We start from the raw sequence: 20173 nt of genomic DNA, 5'->3' as shown, positions 1-20173 counted from the left end.
TTGGTACTTTTCATTTTACAACAGCTGTAAAATAGTTTGAATCCAGAAAAAAAAGGACAATGCAAATAAGCATATATAGCACTGAGAGATCGTTTTTAGGAAAGCTTTCTGAATCCAGACAAAAAAGGATAATGCAGGATGACTTACCCGGTACCTAGGAGTGAAATTAAACCTGGAATTATGATGGGTAGCAGCAAGGGTTATAAAATCTCACCCTATGGCTTAAATAAAAATTCATTTAATTTTGTGGTTTACTGAACTGTTACACCAAGCTTTAACTTTAGCCTGAAATCAAAACAGTCATTCAAGGCCTCCTGCGAAGTAAAAGAAGTTTCCCATAATAAACTTATTATAAATGATCTTTGTAAAAATTGTGCAGTATGTCTCTCAATCGCAGTATTTTACTTGGATGTGGATCGATGTTAATTAAATTGAACTTCATGGTGGTGATTGTGACAGGACCTGTAAGTATAAAGAGAATAAAAACACAGTGTCACTCTTAAGTGGGACTCAGTCATTCACCTAAAGAATAACTATAATGTAAGTGGACAGCCTCAGAATTGTAAGTGGCATTCACCTAAAGAATAACTATAATGTAAGTGGACATGGGCACAGCCTCAGAACTGTTCTTTCGGCATCTGTGTTTACCCCTGTAGTCCATCCCATCTTTTGTTGCCAGAAGACTGTTACTCAAACCAAATGATAACTCAGAGGCAACAGCTTTATTGGAAACTCTAAGATTAATAATGCCTTTACCTAGCGTGTAGCTTAGGGCAGAACCAGCTACAAAGCCAAGACTCCTGGGAATTCAGGTCCCGTTTCCCCAAAAGCATAGCATGAATTCCTTCAATCTTTCCAGGAATCTCTGTTTTTCCTAGCCGTCTTTTTAACACGAATGGTAATAATGTGTTTCTTCTTCCATTAAAATTTAAGAGGGCTTTTAGTGGATAGTTTGGTTCTAGAAAAATAATAATTATGATAATAAAAAATAATAATTAGCTAATCGTTTGACGCACTTTAGCTGATTTATTCCTTGCAAGAGCTCAGTGAGCTAAGTATATTCCTTTTCTCATTTTACAGTAAGGAAACAGAAGCTTTGAGGTTTTAAGTAATTACTCAAGAATATGTAGCTAAGAGATTTGATTCAAAGCCAGGTTTTCTGATTTCAGATTTCAGTCTCTTAACCATGACATTCCACCATTCTATTTTGAAAGCCCCAACTGACATTGTCATGCCTTCGCCATCTCTTTAGTCCTGCCCTTCCTTCCAGATAGTGTTATAGTTAAGCTTTGGAGACTAACACATGTATTTGAGTTGCAGCTCCACCATTTCATAGCTGTGTAATTTTTTCAAGTTAATTAACCTCTGTGTCCCTCGACTTCCCTGTCTAAAAAAATAGTAGGAGTAGATATCTGGAAGTGTTGATTGGAATAGTTCAGTAAGTTAATGTACCTTTGCACTGTTCCTGGTACAGAGCAAGAACCCAGTAAGATGGGCAGCATCGTTCAGGCTCAGCTCACATGTTACCATCTCTATAAAGTCTACATCTTCCCCAGTCCACCCTGAGTTATAGCATTTATCAACTAGATTGTTTGCTGCTTTCCAGAATATTTTCTCTTTATAGATGTTCATCTTCTTTTATAGGCTGGAAGCCACAGGATGGTAGGCATGATGCTCATTACACTTATTAACATCTACGAAACGCCAAGATCAGTGCCCAATAAACAGTGGCCATATTTTCTTGACCAAATATATGGCCACAATTTTGATAAAGAAGTGTGTGGTATTTTAGGATGTGAGAGCCAGTAGGAAATATAGTTGGACTTCAAAATAGAATTTCTAGGGCATTATTACTTTCCTGGACGGACTATGCAAAAAGGATTATAACCTATGATCGATAGCATATATTCATCATATTTAAATACTTATAAATTGATTTAATGTTTCTAATTTCTTGACTTTATTCTTGTGTCTTCAAAAGAGAATTATGCTGAATGGCAATTTTTAAACCTGAACATTTTGTTATAAAAGATAGATGCTGATATTCCCTAAACACTAAAAGCCACACCTGAGAGTACTTGATCTCAAGATTATTTCAAATGCTGCCTCCTACTTAGAAGTAGGAAGTGGCGTGCAAGGAGAAACCATGGTGAGGGAGGAAAGAAGCTTCACATGCTCATGTTAGTATCACTCCTCTTTCTCATTGGTTTCTCTCAAGAGTTTTTTGCTAGTGCCTAAATAAGTCTATAGAGAACCAAGGGTAAGGACATTTTTTTTTGCAAATGAACGAACAAAACAGAAACAGACTCATAGACACAGAGAACAAACTGATGGTTGCCAGATGAGAAGGGGGTTGGAGGGTTGGATGAAAAAGACGAAAGGATAAAGAAGTACATATTGGTAGTTACAGAATAGTCACGGATGTAAAGCACAGCATAGGGAATATAGTCAGTAATGTTGTAATAACTATGTATGGTGTCAGGTGGGTACTAGACTTAGCAAAAAGATCACTTCGTAAGTTATATACTTGTCTTACCACTATGCTATACACCTGAAACTAATACAAGATAATATTGAATGTCAACTGCAGTTGAAAAATAAAAAAGAAGTGAAAATCAAATCAATCCAGATCTATCGAGGCCCGTTATGTATTGGGTCACTGTGAATGATGAAAAGATGCCTAGATACAGTTCCCGCTTTTTAAAGCTTACCATCTAGTAATAGAAGTAGAAAACCTAAATACTTGAAAAATCATTGTAAAAATAACACTGAATAGAGAGAGGGGAAGGTGAGATAAATAGGGTAGGAAGTAATGGGAAATCTCTGTACCTTTTCCTCCATTTTGCTGTGAACTTAAAATTGCTTTAAAAAATAAATATAGAAAGAAAGAACTTTTTTAATATTTGAAGCTTCCCATAAGTGTGGTACTGAAATTGTTATTTTTGAACATCTTCCATCATTCTTACTCATTTTAAGCATCTTGAGGACAGCATTTATTGGCAATAGTAGAAATGGAGAGCACGCAGTAAATGGTAACTCTTGTGTCATGAGCTGTGTAAGACCATCACTTACATTCTTTCATTGAATTGTCAAATAATCCAATTCCATAGTAGTATATATCCCCACTTCCCATTTCAGAGATGAGGAATATTGAGGCCTAGAAAACTAAGTGATTTATCCAAGATCCACATCTACTAAACACAGAGGTAGTACTTAAACTCAGGTCTATCTGACTCCATAGCCCATACCCTTAATCAGAAGTTCTCAAAATTGCCTGTGCATCAGAATCACCTAGCAAATACCACATCAAAATCCTCAGAGGTAGGGCTCCAGAATCATTAAAGCACTCCAGCAGATTTTAACACAACTGGACCAAAGATTTGGGAAGCTCTGCTCTCAACACTTCATTATATTTCCTCCTTGGTACATGTCTGTTTGAATAAATGAATGTATGATGGCTGTAATTCTTCCATTTATAATCCATTTCTGCATTAAGGTTTACTCTCAAGCAATGATCCATTTTAAAATGCAAGTACTCCTGAGAGGCTATCTCTAAGTGTTCTGATATCTTTATCAGAGACTTGGTTACAGAGAAACTCAGCCTTGGTAGCTATGAGAGGTACCTGATTAAGGACAGGGTAGGATAGGAAGGATAAGCTAAAATTCGTACCACTGGTACCTCACAATGTTGCCTGGGGCTACCACTGCCTGCCTGTGTAGCTAAGTCTTGGAAACCTAGGACTCACTTAACATTGCTTCAAGTTTTTTTTGTTTTGTTTTGTTTTTAATCTTGTAAGGTCCCCCAGGATTGGCCCTTAGTTGAACAAGGCTTTTATCCCTCCTCCAAATCACCTGCTATGTCAGACATTACCAGTGAGTGACAAGGGCTCTTAGGGTGGTCCAGAAAGGTATACCTGCATGCAGTATACCTTCAAGCACTCCTTTATGCTCTCAAGCATACTTCTTAAAGGGGTAGTATCCATCTTCAAGGCTGGCTGCTTCTCAAGCCACTTAAGCAAAGGCAACACAAGTGTCCATCAACTTATGAATGGATAAATAAAATGCAGTTTTAGCCATACGATGGACTATTATTCAGTAATGAAAAGAAATATCAATGCATGATGTAATATGGATTAACCTTGAAAATATTAAGCTGAAATAAAAGAAGCCAGTAACACACATACAAAAAACACATATTGTATGATTCCATTTAATACAAAATATCCAGAGTTGGCCAATATATAGAGACAAAAAAATAGATTAGTGATTGCCTAGGGCTGGGAGAATTTGGTGGGGAATAGAAAATGACAGCTAACAAGGATGGAGCTTTCTTTTTGAGGTGATGAATCATAAAGTTCTAAAACTGTGAATATTGCTAAAAACCACTGAATTATACACTTTAGAAGTGTAAATTTTATATGTGAATTGTATCTCAACAAAGCTGTCCAGAAAGAAAAAAAAAAGGCAGCAGAAGGTGACAGAAGCATTGTAGTGAAGTTATGTATGAGAATCCTAAGATCGCCAGGCACCCATGACAACTGGAAAAGAAGTTCCCCTCCATCAGAGGGGCGGATAGGACCATGCTTACAAAGGGCTGTTCACGGTGAAGTATCCAGAAATTGCTGGTACCGGTAACTTTTTGTGAGGCTTTTTCTCTACTGAACACATTGCTTATTTTTTAATTATTTTCTTTTCCTCAGCCCTAATGGGACTAAGTTCACAATAATGCCCAGACTAAAAAATATATGAAGTCAAGCACAAAAAAACATTCTTCTGGAAAGGATTATAAATTAAAATGTAAAATACGACTGTTGCTTTGCACATTTTTGCTACAAGCAATATCAGAGAGCTTGTACTGATTACTTAACAGTGAGAGAAGTATACTGTTCAAACTAGTAACAATGTTTAAAAGTGGGACAAAGTTCCATCCAAGTCTCCATGTGTCAGAGCTGCCACCTCCGTTTTAATCCTCATGGCCGTAGCCCGGTTCAGGGCTGCATTACTTCTCGCCTGGACCTTTGAAGTAGCCTGATTTCCTGCCTCCAGTCTCTCCTCCCCAGTAACTCATCTTCCATCTCACTGCCTGTTACTTTTCAAAATTGCAAGTCTGAGGCATCGCGGCCCAGGGAATAACAGCCTGGGTCCCAGCATCCAGCTGCTTGGATTTGAATCTGGGCCTGCCTGTCAACTCAGTCACCTTAGGCAAGTTACTTAATCTTTCCGTGAATCGTTTTCTCCCTATTTTTAGTGAGGATTAAATGAGAGCAGTATGTCAAGTGCTTAGTCCAGTGATGGGTTCACAGTAGTCAATCACTGTACGTTTTTATTATTACACTTATATTCAAATGCTAGGATGTTTTTTCATTGCTATATAATGAAATCTAATCATCATCAATGAAATCTAATCATCAGTCATGCAGGAGGCTATGAAATTTAACCTCATGCTGTTCATAGCCTTCTCTAAATGCATCAGGCAAATTTGTGATTCAAAAGTTTTTCTCAAGCTCTTTTCTCTGCCATATCTGTATCTCCAAATAGAAAAGCCCATTCTTCCTTCTGGATGACTATAAGGCTGTGAAACAACTGTGACACTCTTTTCTGTGTGGGGTTTGAGAGAAGTTGACCAAAGCGAGTCAAATGATGAGTAAAACAAACCAGACTTCCTGGTGGACTAGATAAGAGAAATGAGGCATAAAAGAAGAAGGGTTGACTTCTACTTTCAAATCCGGAACAGCGGTGCATGTGAAGGTGTCATTTATTGATATGGGAAAAGATGGTGGCGGGGATAAGGTTTCGAGGGACTAGCAGTAAAGACATATGCATTAGTTAGGTTAGGTTTGAAATGCCAATCAGATATCCAAGTCGATTTGGTAAGCAGTGGAATATATGAGTCTGGGGTTTGGGAAATGGTCAGGGCAATGAATATAAAACTGTGAGTCATAATCCTATAGGTGAGGCCAGTGGAGGTAACTTTGGGGATGCTCTGGGGACCAGCAACATCTAGAGATCCACTGGAGGAAGGGAAACTGTTAAACAGATGTGTGTAAGTTTCCTCATGCAGTACCTGCTTGAAGTTAAGCACTGTCTTATTTATCTTTGTGCCTAATGTGTTTGTTATACAAATTTTCAGTAATGCTTGTTGAATTCGTTTGAATTCTCAAAGCGAAGAATGGTTCCTCTTAGAAGTCTCCCAGCATACACTAATGATTTGGCAACATCTGCAAAACACGCATGAAGAATAAGTCCAGCATCTAGCTTAGGGTGGAATATTGGTGGACAGATTCATGACTGCCGGAGTCAGGCAGATACCACTATCCCCTCACCTTTCCCTGTCCCCTTTCCCTAGGGACAGTCTCCCAAAGGCATAGCCCCAGTGCTCCTGGGAGGAATGGCAGAAAGCCCAGGATCTTAGCATGGTCCTCAAGGCCGAATACCAGGGGTTCAAGAGAGCAGCAGCTGCTGGAGCATACGGGCGGTCAGTAGGAATTCCCATTAGTCCTGGACTGAAGCACATCCACGTACACGATGCCCAGTTGTCGGAAAGGTCACGTCGGAGACCTTCTCTAGTATCTTGTCATGTTTTTCCCTTTGACTTTACCAGTTTAGTATTCAGATTTTTCTAATCTCCTTGCTCCTGCGAAGCATTTAAGAATTTGTAAATCAAAACACATTGCTCTTTTTCTCTCACCTCTTGCTGCTTCTGTTCCGATTCGGCCCTCGTCATCCTCCACCTGTGCTAGGTCGGCCGCGTTCTACCCCATCTCCCTGCCTCCGTTCTCGTGCCACTCTGCCACAGCATAACCACGCCCATAAGCCCTGCTCTGTTTGTCCTTTCGCCTGCCAAGAACTTCAACAGCTTCCCCGTCGCTTACTGAAAAAAAAAAAGATTCCAAAATTCGGAGGTTGGCATTCCAGGTCTCCCATCACCTATCATTCCCAAGCAACCTTTTCAGCCCTAGTGCCCAGCAACCATGTCCTGGGTTGTAATTAATCAGGATCCCATTTTCCCCACAAAACAGTTACTGTTCTTTCTCTTTATTGTATCTCAGCACCTGCCATTTCTTTCACCGAGGATGCTTCACCTATTTCTCCTACTCACTTCTCAAGTTCTAGACCAATGCTGCCTTCTTCAAGGAGCTTTTTTTCCCTCACCCATCAGAAGAAGTCTTATCTATACTTCTGAAACAACTGGTTTATTTTATTAAGGCAGTTATTAAATAAATGATTATGATGAAGATAGACAAGTAGATGATAGATAGATAGATAATAGATAGGTAATAGAGATAGAAGTTTTCATTTTTTTTGCATTGGAACTCTAACTTAGTTTCAATTTCAACATACTGTACCTAGCATAGCATGTAGAAAGAACTCTAACGATATTGACTAAATAAATAAGTGACCCAATTAACGCAGTATAATTAATCCCCACTTCTCACAGTTTATCCACTGTATAATTCTAGGTCTTCATATATCAGATTTTGTTAAAGTTAGGGTTCTTTAGAGGGTGACCATGAGGTATTCACATTGGTGACTTTCTTTCACAAATACTAATTAAGTACCTGGTATGTCCCAGGCCTTATGATGGCTTCTGAGAAGCAGGTTGTAAATAAGAGCAACACATTCCTGCCTTCACCAAGTTTACATTTCCATGGAGGTGACCACAGTTAAGCAGTAAGGGCGGGTAAGAACTTGGGAGTGGTCCCAGAAGGAACTGAGGTGGAAGCTGAGATCTGAAGGACTTGTAAGAGTTAGCCATACTACTCTGGGTGTGTGGCAAGGGGTGAGGATGAGGATACAGAGAGGAGCACGTGAGGAGGCTGGGCAGAGAAAAATGAATGGAGTAGGAAAAGCCCTTATGGGAAGAGAGAAGGAATCAGAAAATTAAAAGGCATTCCTTATGGCTAGAGTGCAAGCGAGCGAGACGGAGAAGGGAAGGCTAGGGGAATGGGCAGGTTAGGCACGAAGAGCACCGACGGTGTGAGAGGGCCCGTCCACTTTTCACATGATTTTCCAGCAATCTTTCCAAAGGGCTGGTCTGATCATGTCACTACTTGGCTTAAAATTTTTCCAAGACCATGGCATCTACTGGAGAGGGGACCCCTCAGGAGGAGGCTCTTACAGGCAGCTCAGCCTGAGAGCGACTGGCATTAGCCAAGGTCTTTGCCACAGCAATCACGACTGTCTCTGCCTCTTCTTAGGGCTTCCAGGGCAGCGGCTAAGGAGACCTTACCAAGGAACACCACGCACTAGATGCTGAAACATCGCACTCCGGGATAAGAAGCAGTAACATGGCAGCACCTGTTTGAAAGGAATTAAAAACCAATAGACTCCATTCAGAAAAGAACAATGTCCAAGAAAGGGCGAAATAAGGGCGAGAAGCCCGAGGCGCTCATTGTCGCCCTTCAAGCTGCCAATGAAGACCTCAGGACCAAGCTCACAGACATCCAGATAGAGCTGCATCAAGAGAAGTCCAAGGTGAGTGAGGGTCCCGGAGGTCACAGCCTGGAGAATGGCTCTGGCTCAGCTCTGGCTGCTGGCCCTCCTGTGTTCTCTTCTCTGCCAGTTGCCAGAGGGGGAACAGCCCCTGTAGTACGGAGATTCTCTTGTTTGTGGCTAGAGGCAGTTGAGAACGTGAGAATAACATGCTCTTGAGGCTGATCTCCGCTTCCTCAGGAGGCCTGGTTCAAGAACCAAATATGAAACTTGAGGCAAGGACCCCTTACCACTCCTACATCCTGATGACACTTAATAGTTGTGTGACTTTGGGCAAGTCATTCTCCCTGTGGCATCTACAGCAGTCTTTCTAAACTGTATCACATCACGTCAGTCCACTGCTCAGAACCCATCAGTGGCTTCTCACCTGTCTTGGGGTCAAGGGTTTTCCCTGCTGCTGCAGGATATTTCCTCCAGCTCTCTCTCTGCTCCAGCTTCTCTGCTAGACCAAGAGAGATGCCTACCACGTTGAGGGCCTTCACTCCTGTTCTTACCCCTCACCTTTCAGGTGTCAGCTGTGGCACTGTTCATCTGACCACAGTCTCTACACAGCACCTCCTGTGCCCAGGTCCTCCCTGTAGCCTGAGTATTCTTGACTTATTTCATAGAAAATTATATATTTATTTTATTTACTTATATAGTGCTTATCTCTCCCCAGTCAGATGTAACGTCTATGAAAGCAGAGACTTCCCTTAAACTTTTATTTCTCAAGAGCCCAAGTATAAGTCCAGAACTGAAAAGCTCAACATATGTTTGTTAAATGAGTCAAGGAACGAACGAAAGATGATTCATTCCCTCTACCTCGGTTACTTCATCAGTGACACAACTACTGTCTGGTAGAACTGTGATGAGGTTTAAATTATTCAAGTACATAACATAGAGATGAGGATTAAATGAACAAATTCATGTCAAGGCTCAGAGCTGCCTGGCATGTGAGAAACTCAAAAAACTGTTAGTAGTAACATCCTTTCTAATATGCTCTGCACTTAAATCAGGTGTAACTAGACTTAGGAAAGCCTCTTTACTTCTCTGAACCTTATCTCTTAAGTGGATTTCCCAATGCATATCTCTCCAGAATGGTGCAGATATCAAATAGGGTTATGGGTAGGTTTGAAACATCCAAGATGCAAAAGACATTTTTGCTTCCTGAAAACTGGAAACAACCGTATCAGCACAAAGTTGCCTTATCTAGATAATTCTTTGTATATAGTAAGAATATGTTCTTGATCAAATTATACGTCACAAACCAACAATAGAATATCCATATTCTATTTTATCTATATTTTCCTCCTTGACTGCTAATAAACTTTAGTTATTTTCCTTCAAATCTATTTCTCCTGGTTTTAGCGGTAATAAAGCTTAGATCTGCCAAAGCTCCTTGCTTCTTGTCTCAGCTAAACCTTAACTTTGGATAAATACATTCCAATGTAAAGTTTGTGAAGGAAATTTTAATTTTTCATGAAGCAGAAAGGAACATGATGTTGTTTTAAAAACAAAACAAAACCACATTTGTTTGAGAGTCAGAAGACCAAAGCATTTTTCTTTCTTTCTCCTTGGGGACAAATTTAAGTATCTCAGTGTCTCGATCTGTAATCCAGATGACTGAATGTGTTTCTCCATATCTGTGCCTCTCAAGCATCACTGTGCATTAGAATAACCTGAGGGAACTTATTAAAAATTGAGATCCTTGGTCCCACAATCTAAGGATTCTGATAAAATAACATGACGACAGGCATTTCTAACAGACAGTTCAGGGAATCCCCCGGCAGGTGGTTCTCCGCCTCCATGTTGACAAACACTCCGCTCTAAGATTCCTTTCCAGGTCCAACAGCCAATGAACACTTCATTGGTTTTAACTTTCCTTGGGGCAACATAACGTTTCTAGAGAGGCAGACTTGTTTAATTGTAGTAACAACAAGATGACAAACTGCATTCATAGGAGAAAGCCTGGTGCTCTGGAGACTGGTAACCACAGACCGGCACTGATTTGCAGAGAACAAACTCATGAGATTTCAAAGAGGCAGAGGCCCCGAGGACCCCACCACTGCCAATTTTCCACACATTCAGGTCTTTTATAATGGGTGACTTGAGCCTGGCCAGGGCTGCCTGTTTATCCAGCCCGGCACTGGTTTCTGAGACAGAAAGGTCAGTGTAATCTCCCCTTCCTCTGACAAGAGACTGGAAGCCAGCCTCTGGAATAAAAGCACTCCCTTGATCCTCCCCTCCACAGGCTGCCTCCCTGTCTCCCTCTCCTTGGCAGTTAATTACAGTCCTAGCACAGGGACCAAAGCAAAGCCTCACCGCCTGTCAGCAGCCTTCTCCGAAGAACAAAGGGAATTTAGCGGGCAAACAAGTCATAAAGCAGTTTTATTAAATATGATTGTGTTTCCTAGGACCCAGGCTTTAAGAGAATATGGGCAATGCCAAGATGTGAATTCATACTCTTAGTTTAGTTCCAAGACAATGTAGCTACTGGGGAGTAGACTAGTTAGAGAGTGGGAACCTTTGGGGCAATGGAGCATTACTTCTTTTCCCAGAAAGACAAATCATTCCATTGATATTTACAGATCACGCTGTGTAGAGAGCAGGGTCATAAATGCTTTGGGCCGATAATAGAAATAGCTACACTTTATTAAATGTTTCCTATCTGTCACACACTGTAATAAGCACATTTCCTCCTGACATAATCCCAGCTCTTTCTCTCAGCACCTGAGTGACCCTGTGCAGGTTATGAAATCCCCTTGTGTTTTCCTCGCCTCATCTGTCAAGTGGCATGATAGTAGTGTCCACTTCATAAGGATGCATGTGTGGATGTTCGTTTCTGAGCAGTTAGTTTGTGTCAAGCATGTTAGGTGTTTTAATTCATTATCTCATTTCCAACTCACTGCTACCCTCTGAGGTAGGCACTATTCTTCCCATTTTATAGATGAGGAAACTGAGCCTCAATGAGGTGAAGTAATTCACTCGGAGCCACATGCTAGTAGCTGGCAGAGCTGGTTCTTCAACTCTCCTTCCCTCTTCACCACAGTCTAGGCCCTTATTTTTTGATATGTGTTCCTCCCAGTTTTATTGACATATAACATCATATAAATGTAAAGCATACAACATGATGACTTGATACATTGCAAAGCGATGACCACAATAAGTTTCGTTAACAGTCATCACCTCACAGTTAATTTTTTTTCTCGTCTTGAGAACTTTTAAGGTCTATGATCTTTTGCAACTTTCAAATACATAATACCATGTTATTAACTATAGTCACCATGTGGTCCGTCACATCCCCGGACTTATTTATCATAACTAGAAGTTTGTACTTTTTGATGACCTTCACCCGTTTCCCCCACCCCCTACCTTCCACCTCTGGCAACCACAAATCTGATCTCTGTTTCTGTGAGCTTGTTTTTTTAGATTCCACATATAAATGAGATTCCATAGTATTTGTCTTTCTCTATCTGCCTTATTTTACTCAGCATGATGCCCTCAAGAGTCATCCATGTTGTTGCAAATGGCAGAATTTCCTTCCTTTTTATGGCTGAATAATATTCTGTTGCATGGATATATTACATTTTCTTTATCCGTTAGTCCATCAGAGGACACGTAGGTTGCTTCCATGTCTCGCAAAGCCTGTGCTCTTAAAAAATGTGAAGGACTGGAAAAACCTGCAGACTTTAGGCAGAGGATGGGAAAATGTTAGAACTTTCTTTTCCATTCTCGTGTAAGTTTAGAATGGAGAAACCATTGTGGGGGGCTTAGGAACATGCCCATATCCTCTCCGCCCCACACCACGGCTTCTGCATTTCCAGCACAGGAAAGTGAAACAAAATTGTTAGACACAGTCACTTCTCGTGAGTAGAAATTATCTAAAAGATTTGCCAAGCACTCATAGGAATAAGCACATAGAGAAGTAGGTCACTTTCACTGCACTCCAGCCATAAGGGCTGAGGGGACAGAACTGCGGATGCCCCGTGTTGGGGAGAAGAGCACACAGTTGGGTCTTTGTGCTGGATGACCATGCTTTTTCTGGGCCTGCGTCTTCACATTTAGAACATGAGTGGAGTGGGCGAGATAGAAGGGTCAAGGTCCTTCCAAAACAGTAGGGCTTAGTCAGGAAAGGCAGCTGCCTGCTCCAGCTCTTCCTACGTTGAGATAGTTTGCAGGACCTTTCCGTGGTCCCACCTCCCTGAGCGCCTAGTCTGGTAGCACTGTCCCCCTCCTTCCATTTACTCTTCCACATCACCCTGTCAGAGTTTTGTCATAGGCCTCTGTACTCTCTGAAGTTATTTTATTTGCTTGTTTATTGCCTCCTACCCCACCCCCAATAAATGTGAGCTTCTGTGGGTAAGAGACCGTGTCTGATTAAGGTACCCCCTAAGTTGGGTATCTCCCATGCTTAGAATGCTGCCTCACATACAGGAGATGCTCAGTTCTTCATGATGAATCTTCATGATGCCTTTAAAAATTTTTCCCAACAACACCACAGCGTAAGTAATGGTATAGCATTTATGTGGGAACCCCTAGGCTCTGGGGGAGAAAGGATTTCCATCCAGGTCCGTCTATTTCTTGGACCAGCACTCTGAGCCATTAAGCTACGGTGTCTTCCTCTGATTGTCTCTTCTGTGGACACTGTGAGGCTATGATCCGCTGCTCAAGGTGTGTGAGCATACCAGGGATTGCTGTGAGACGTGAAGTCCACCTGCCCACTTCCCCAGGGCTTCCTCCTGTCCCTCAGAGGCAGCCTGCAGCAAAGTGACAGAGGAGATGAAGGCACAGGAGCAGAGAGCGGGGCTCCAAGGGTCGAGGCAGCGGGCAGGGAGCCTGGAGTGCAGGGTCGGAGGAATCAGCTCCAGAGAGGAGTTTTCCACCGTTGGAGCAGCCCTTCCGACTGCAAAGCATTTTCACAGTCCTCTTAAGTGCGCCTGGGACAAAGGCAGGATGCGATTTCACTGAGGGAGAAAATGAGTTCAAACCCTTTAACTCATTTGCTCCCAGTTGACACAGCAAGTAGAGGAGCCGGAAGAGGAATCTCATCTTCTCTAAGGCGCGATCTAGGTAATGCTGAAAATCTTAACGTGTTGTCTCTAGGGCACGCTCAGAAAATCAGCCAACTTTCTCTGTCCTCAGGTGACTCCTTCAGAGCCTCCAGGTTCAGGGCCCAAATTTAGGGTACAGTATTTCTTGCTTTCTGTACCTTTAATTTTGTTTTCAGGAAGCATAAGTGGCTAACATCAAGAAATGAAAAAGTACAAATCCTTTGTACTTCGCCAGGTCGTATGAAATCCCCTTTATAAGTAACCTTTTTACAGTGGCAGCTGTTCCCTCCTTCACATCTTCTGTCTGAGTATTACTTAACGCCCATGAGAATCCCTGCCAGCCTACTGTGAGTTTCGACCTCCAGCAACACCCAAAGCAGATCATCCAAACCAAAGCTTTTGTAAGATTGTCTTGCCTTGATAACCTCTCAGCCCTCCTTACCTTTGACTGGGCTGTCCAATTCTTCATCCTGGATTTCTAAGGCCACATTAAAGCTCAGATCACCTAATCTTGGCAGAATTTACACTGGCATTTTGCAAAGGCCAGACTAGAATCAGGGCAGAAGAGCAAAATACCGTATGAGGCCTGTGTGAGGTCGTCGTGAATTTCTTTCCTTCTGTCGTAGCCTAAGCTTTCCCCACTGGGATTTTTCGAATGATTATTATTTATTTATTTATTTTTCCAGAAAGCGTCTCAGGTAGAAGGGATTTGGGGGCTGTATCATTCAAATCCCTGTTCGTTGCTTACTTACCTCTTTGTCCTGTCCCACTCCACACCCCACTCCTTCTGTGTGCATATCATCCAAGCATCTTCCAGGTTCAGATTAGATGCCACCCATGTCAGGGAACTCAGTACATCCTGAGGAAACCTAATATTACCCTTAGACACTGATTTCTGTTAGGAAAACAGTTATTACAGTCTTAATAAGGCAATAATAATAATGTTAGTCATCACAATAATATGGGTATGTATATTTATGTTGGTATTCATATAGCCTTGCATGATATAATATTAAAATATAAAATGATATTTATCAAAGTTAATATTGTATTGTCTACAATATATTAATAATTATCAATCTCCCATGTGGTCCAACCTTCCTGAAGTACTTTTGATACGTTACCTAAGTGAGGCCTCACAATGCCTGTGAGGTAACACCAACCCCAGTTTATGGACGAGAACGTGGAGAAGCGTGGCAGCTTCCCCACGGGGTCGGAGCAAACGTGGACCTGGGCTCTGACCCAGACCTGGTTCCTGGCCCACACTGGACTTGTTCCTCACTTTTCTCATCTGAAATTAGGATGAAACAAATGCTACCTGCATCACGGAGCTGCGGAAGAGGTTTAAAAGTACTGATACGTGTAAATCCTTTATAAAGGTGCTTGACTCGTGTAGTAAGCCCTTAGTAAATGCTGTTATGTGAACCAGCTGAAATTTCTCTCCATGAAACATTTCCACTAATCGAAATTGATTCTTTTTTCTACTAAATAATTTTTTCCCACTTCAAAGCATTATCATCTTCATATTTTTTCATTATTACTCAGGAATAAGTCTTCGTCTTTTTGTATACTCATTCTCACAATTTACATTAAGGTATTAGATCTCTTTCTTTAGCCGTAAATAATTTTCCAAAAATGATTTTACTACAAAATTTTTTATTGGCTTTTTTCTCCAAATGTCAGTTACATTTTTTTTCTATCTCCTTTATAGTGCAGCATTTATCCTATGCTTAAAAAAGCAGTCATACCTAGAAATCCTACAAAAGCACTAGTTTCCATGACAACCAGAAATAATTGAACATAATAGATGCCAAATATAATTCAGTGCCTTTGTATTTTGTTTGGGTTCTATGGATTCATTTAAATGAGGGACTGGAAAGCCAGTTTTTGTTTGTATTTGTTTTTGTCTTCAGGCTAGAATATATTTTTCATGTACCTGTATTTTCACTTTTTTTTCATTTGTCTCTACAGTCTATGCGTGAAAGATTAGAGTTTATAATTTGAGAGAAGTGATAGGATCACAAAGTAATATAAGCTAATGTACCTTCAGAGAATTTGACATAAATTATTTTAGATTATCTCTTCTTATTCTCAGTAATGATACCTTACATTTTATAGTACTTTACAGTTTAAGATATTTTCCCCTGCATTAATTAATTTAAATACAACTCCTTGTAGGTATTTTTAAGTATAATTTTATCCTCAGAAGGATATCTTATTCTCATTGAAATCAAAATACAAAATTCCTTACCCTTCTCCATTTTAACTATAATTTCTCATTATTCTAGGAAGAATTGCTAAAATATCCCTTAGTAAGTTGTTACCAGACAGCCCTGTGGTCATGATGCTGTTTCAGATGCTCAATGTAAATACATCCTACTGAAATGGAATTTGACTAATTTTCTGTTACTTGAGCTAAAGCCTTTTTTTCAGGGTCCTAAATGGAAGATAAATTATCAGTTAATAAATCGGTGAAAAATAAGGCTCCCCCTTTACAAAAAGATTTCTTTTCCATCTAGAAGAGGAATCAGCAAACTGATCCTGTAAAGGGCAAATTAGTAAATATCATAGGTTTTATGGGACAGTCTCACTAAGACTACTCAACTGTCTTGTACGCTGAATGCAGTCATAGGCAATATGTAATGAACAGGCATGGCTGTGTTCCAATGAAACTTTGTTCACAAAAACGGAGCGGAAAGATTTGGCTCATGGACTATAGTTTGCCTGCCCATGGACTAAAAGATACCCACTTCTGTTATTGTGGAAAATTGGAGGGTAAGATTTAGGCCGTCTGAGAGAAGAACTGAGAGAAACATCAAGCAGAGGACAAGTAAGCATTCTTATATGTTAGGGGTGTCTTTGTTTTATTGTTATTTTATACAAGGAAGGGATGGGTGAGGGGCTGCCCTGCGTAACCTTATAAGCCTGTGTTCTCTAAAGTGAGTGACAGCACATACCATTCTTGCCTCTGATTGGGGGGCTAAGTCAGTGAAACATATCGGCACATGTTCTGTATTTCTGCACACACCATTGGGCTCCTTATTATGTGTTGTGCTGGCAACTGTTGGGTAGACAAAGATGATCGAGGCTCATTGACAGCCTTCTAGGCGTTTCCTATCTGGGTGGGAGTAAGAGAGGAAGTAATGAGGACAGACAAGTGTACAAGAAAACAGCATAAAGAAAAATGTGGACAGGACCAGTAAGGAGGTGTTAGCAAAGTGCACTGAGGAGACAAAGGCAGGGGAGATGAGCTTTGCCCTGGGGTATAAGGGGACCAGAGAAGGTACATCTTGCTGGGCCATGAGGAATGAATGAGAGAGTCTCAAAAGGAGTTGAGGAAAGGCAGGTCAGGAAGAGGAAACTGTAGGCACATAGGTACAGAAATGCAGGGCATGTGCAAAAAGTAGCATAATCCCTGCACCCAGAGAGGAAGAGTAAGGAGTAGATGTGGCCTCTGGAAGTCCAATCAAATCGTCGAAAAGATTTACCTGGAAGGCAAAGTTAAAGTGTTAGGATTTTATTCTACATCATAAAGGAGCCCTGGGTGACTTTTGAGCAGGCCCATAAATCAGATCAGAACTAGGCTTTACACAGACAGTATCACCACCTGTGTGGGGAAGGCTAGGTTCATTAAATAAACCTCCATGACCTCTAGAGGGAAATGTAGTACAAACCACAATGCAAGCCATGTGTGTGATTTAAAAATTTATTGTAACCACAATTTTAAAAGTGAAAAGAAACAATTAGTTTTAATAATATACTTTATTTAACCTAATTTGCCCCAAATATTTTATAATTTCTATATGTAATCAATATAAAAAAATTATTAATGATATATTTTACATTCTTCACTTCACACTAAGTCTTTGAAATCTAGTATATATTTTATGCTTAGAACAAGTGTCAGTTCAGGCTTATGACATTCCAGGCACTCAGTGTGACTAGTGGCCACCGTACTGGACAGCACAGCTCTAGCGCGTATAAGATAAGAGGAAGATGGTTGTTGAGGATGCCTGGCTGCTTATTATGCCAAGTCTCCTTGTGCTCCGAGTCCTTTTAGAAGGATCAACATGGGAATAATGGCCATGCCTTTAAAATAAAATATTCATAAAATGTCATGTGGGCATAGAAAGTTCTATTCCAACTAAAGGTATGTAAACTATAAAGGTAAGTAAAATCTCAGACATTTTTACTTTCATTATAATAGTTCCAACAAGGAGTTTAAGTCAACATTTTTCGGCTGGAAAGGCTCTTAACAATTGTTTTATGAAAGCTTCTGATTTTACAAATGACAGAGACTTGATAGCTTGATATTACTGAGTGAGATACTACTCCTGGGGCTGCCCAATTCTTCCCTTTTTCCAGGTTACTCTGTGTGTGTGTGTGTGTGTGTGTGTGTGTGTGTGTGTGTGTGTGTGTGCGCGTGCGCGCGCGCGTGCGCGCACATGACAGAGACAGAGAGGAACAAAGACAAGCAGCAGAGAAGAGGTAGGGGAAGAAGACAGTAGAACAGGAACCATGAGGCTTTTTCAAGCTATAAATGCCAGGGCCCCACCCTGATCTGCTGAATCAGAGACAGACTCACAGGCAGGTTAAGGATGTGCCATTGCTGATCCATAAGGAGACCATTGTAACAAAATGTGGGTTTTTTTTTAACCAGAATACCTGAATGGTGGTAAAGTTAGAAGGAATACTTTGCTAAACTACATGGTGTCAGCTTAGTGGGGAGCAAGAGAAGGAGATAAAAGTGGGGAGAGAGAAGGGTGCAAAGAGACATCCATGGAGCATGCAGAAATAACAAGAGCTGCTAAACTTCTTTAACAGAGAGGACCCAGTGGGCTGCAGGGTTTGGGGGCTGGCGTGGGTGTATGTATAAAGTTGGGGATGAGGCCAAGTTGCCATAGTAAGAAACGGAGGTGAAGAGTATATCAATTGTCTTCACTCTTCACCTTCCCCTTAGCAGCAGCATCTTCTCTTCTAACAGAAAAGAAAAAAATGGGAAATATTTTATAATATTACTTTAGGCACAATTTACTAGTCTGATTATAATATTGAACTATGAACTATCTTGAGACAGCCACATTTATCAGTTTGGACCTAGCTAGAGGTGTTTAGTTTACAAACTAAACTAAACACCTGTACACCAATCACTTGGGAATTTATCAAAATGCACATCCTGATTCATAAGTCTGGGATGGAGCCCCGGATTCTGCATTTTCGACAAGCTTCTGTATGATGCGTGTGTTGCTTATCTGCAGCCCACACATCGAATAGTAAGGCTCCAGCACATCAAATATTTGTCTGAACAAAGTAACTTAAGCATCCTTAGGGATTTCCTCCTTTTACACACGGTATTCCCAGCTTTAAAGCCTGTGGTTCCCTTTCCTCCAAGCACACAGTGGCCTGGAACTTGAAAAGAGATGAGGAATTAAGAGATCACAGGGGCCTGAGCTGCAAATCCTGCCTGGGAGCACACCTTTCCTTTGAGGCTCATCTCTCTTATCCTTTTGCCTTTCTGCCTTTAGGTATCTAAGCTTGAAAGAGAGAAGACTCAAGAAGCAAAGAGGATTCGTGAGCTGGAGCAGCGCAAGCACACGGTCCTGGTGACAGAACTGAAAGCCAAGCTCCACGAGGAGAAGATGAAGGAGCTGCAGGCTGTGAGGGAGAATCTCATCAAGCAGCACGAGCAAGAAATGTCAAGGACAGTGAAGGTGCGGGATGGGGAGATCCAGAGGCTCAAATCGGCTCTGTGTGCCCTCCGGGACGGCAGCAGTGACAAAGTAAGGACAGCGCTCACCATTGAGGCCCGGGAGGAGGCTCGAAAACTGTTTGATGCGGAGCGCCTTAAGCTCTTACAGGAAATTACGGACCTGAAAACTGCCAAGAAGCAGGTGGACGAGGCTTTAAGCAATATGATCCAAGCGGATAAAATCAAGGCTGGAGACCTGAGGAGTGAGCATCAGTCCCACCAGGAAGCCATCTCGAAGATCAAGTGGGAGTCAGAGCGAGATATTCGGAGGCTGGTTAGTAACCGGGTGCAGTGACCCAGTGCAGAGCCTTTCTCTTTCCAGGTTTTGGAGCACCAAGGGTTTGCTTTTTTAGGTATTTCTCATGAGTGGATTATAAACAGTGCCCACCTTTTGTCTAGTGTTCTATCCAAAATATAAGGTAGGTCGATAACCAGGTAGATAGGTAAATAGAGAGACGGATGACATGCCCGTGCCAAAATTAGAGTCATAAAATGTAAAAGATTTTGCATCCCCTTTCTCAAAAAAAAAAAATGGATTCTTCCAGCCCTGTGCATATGAAGAGTATCTATTCAATGACTCCTGTTTTCCTGGATACTGTTGTAGCCGCCAGCCCCTGAAAGACACACGGACCACCAGAAATCAGTGAGTTATAGGAAACGTGCTCTTTATTCAGCCAGCTGGGTCTGCCAGGGGTATGCAAACCCCAAATTAAGCAGCCCCGAAATGTAGAGTTACAAGGTTTTTAAGCCCTAAATCCCATTCCTCATTCTGTCTTAAACACAAAGGTCTGTTTTTCTCCTATTCACTACCTGTCCACCCACTGGTCAGGTGTGCAAGCGGGGGTACAGAAGCAGAAAGCGTATTGTTAGAATGTTATGTTCCCATGGGCGATAGCAAAGC

The 20173-nt window shown here is 41.3% G+C and overlaps 1 protein-coding gene across 4 annotated transcripts in view; it reads left to right on the top strand.

Moving 5' to 3' along the window:
* Positions 1-20173, top strand: part of JAKMIP2 (janus kinase and microtubule interacting protein 2) — a 140413-nt gene that overhangs the window by 67076 nt on the left and 53164 nt on the right. For 3 of the 4 annotated variants that reach the window (XM_006906363.1, XM_006906362.2, XM_006906361.1), the window contains 2 exons: positions 8199-8475; positions 19049-19546. In XM_006906363.1, coding sequence (XP_006906425.1) covers positions 8347-8475; positions 19049-19546 — 627 coding nt within the window. In that variant the 5' untranslated portion in view covers positions 8199-8346. Of the gene's footprint in view, positions 1-8198; positions 8476-19048; positions 19547-20173 lie in introns of those variants that run through there. The other variant, XM_006906364.1, reaches the window with a different exon arrangement.

The sequence above is a fragment of the Pteropus alecto genome, unplaced genomic scaffold (assembly GCF_000325575.1).
Source record: "Pteropus alecto unplaced genomic scaffold, ASM32557v1 scaffold40, whole genome shotgun sequence".
Taxonomy (NCBI): Eukaryota; Metazoa; Chordata; class Mammalia; order Chiroptera; family Pteropodidae; genus Pteropus; species Pteropus alecto.
This window is presented reverse-complemented; position numbering and strand designations above follow the sequence as displayed.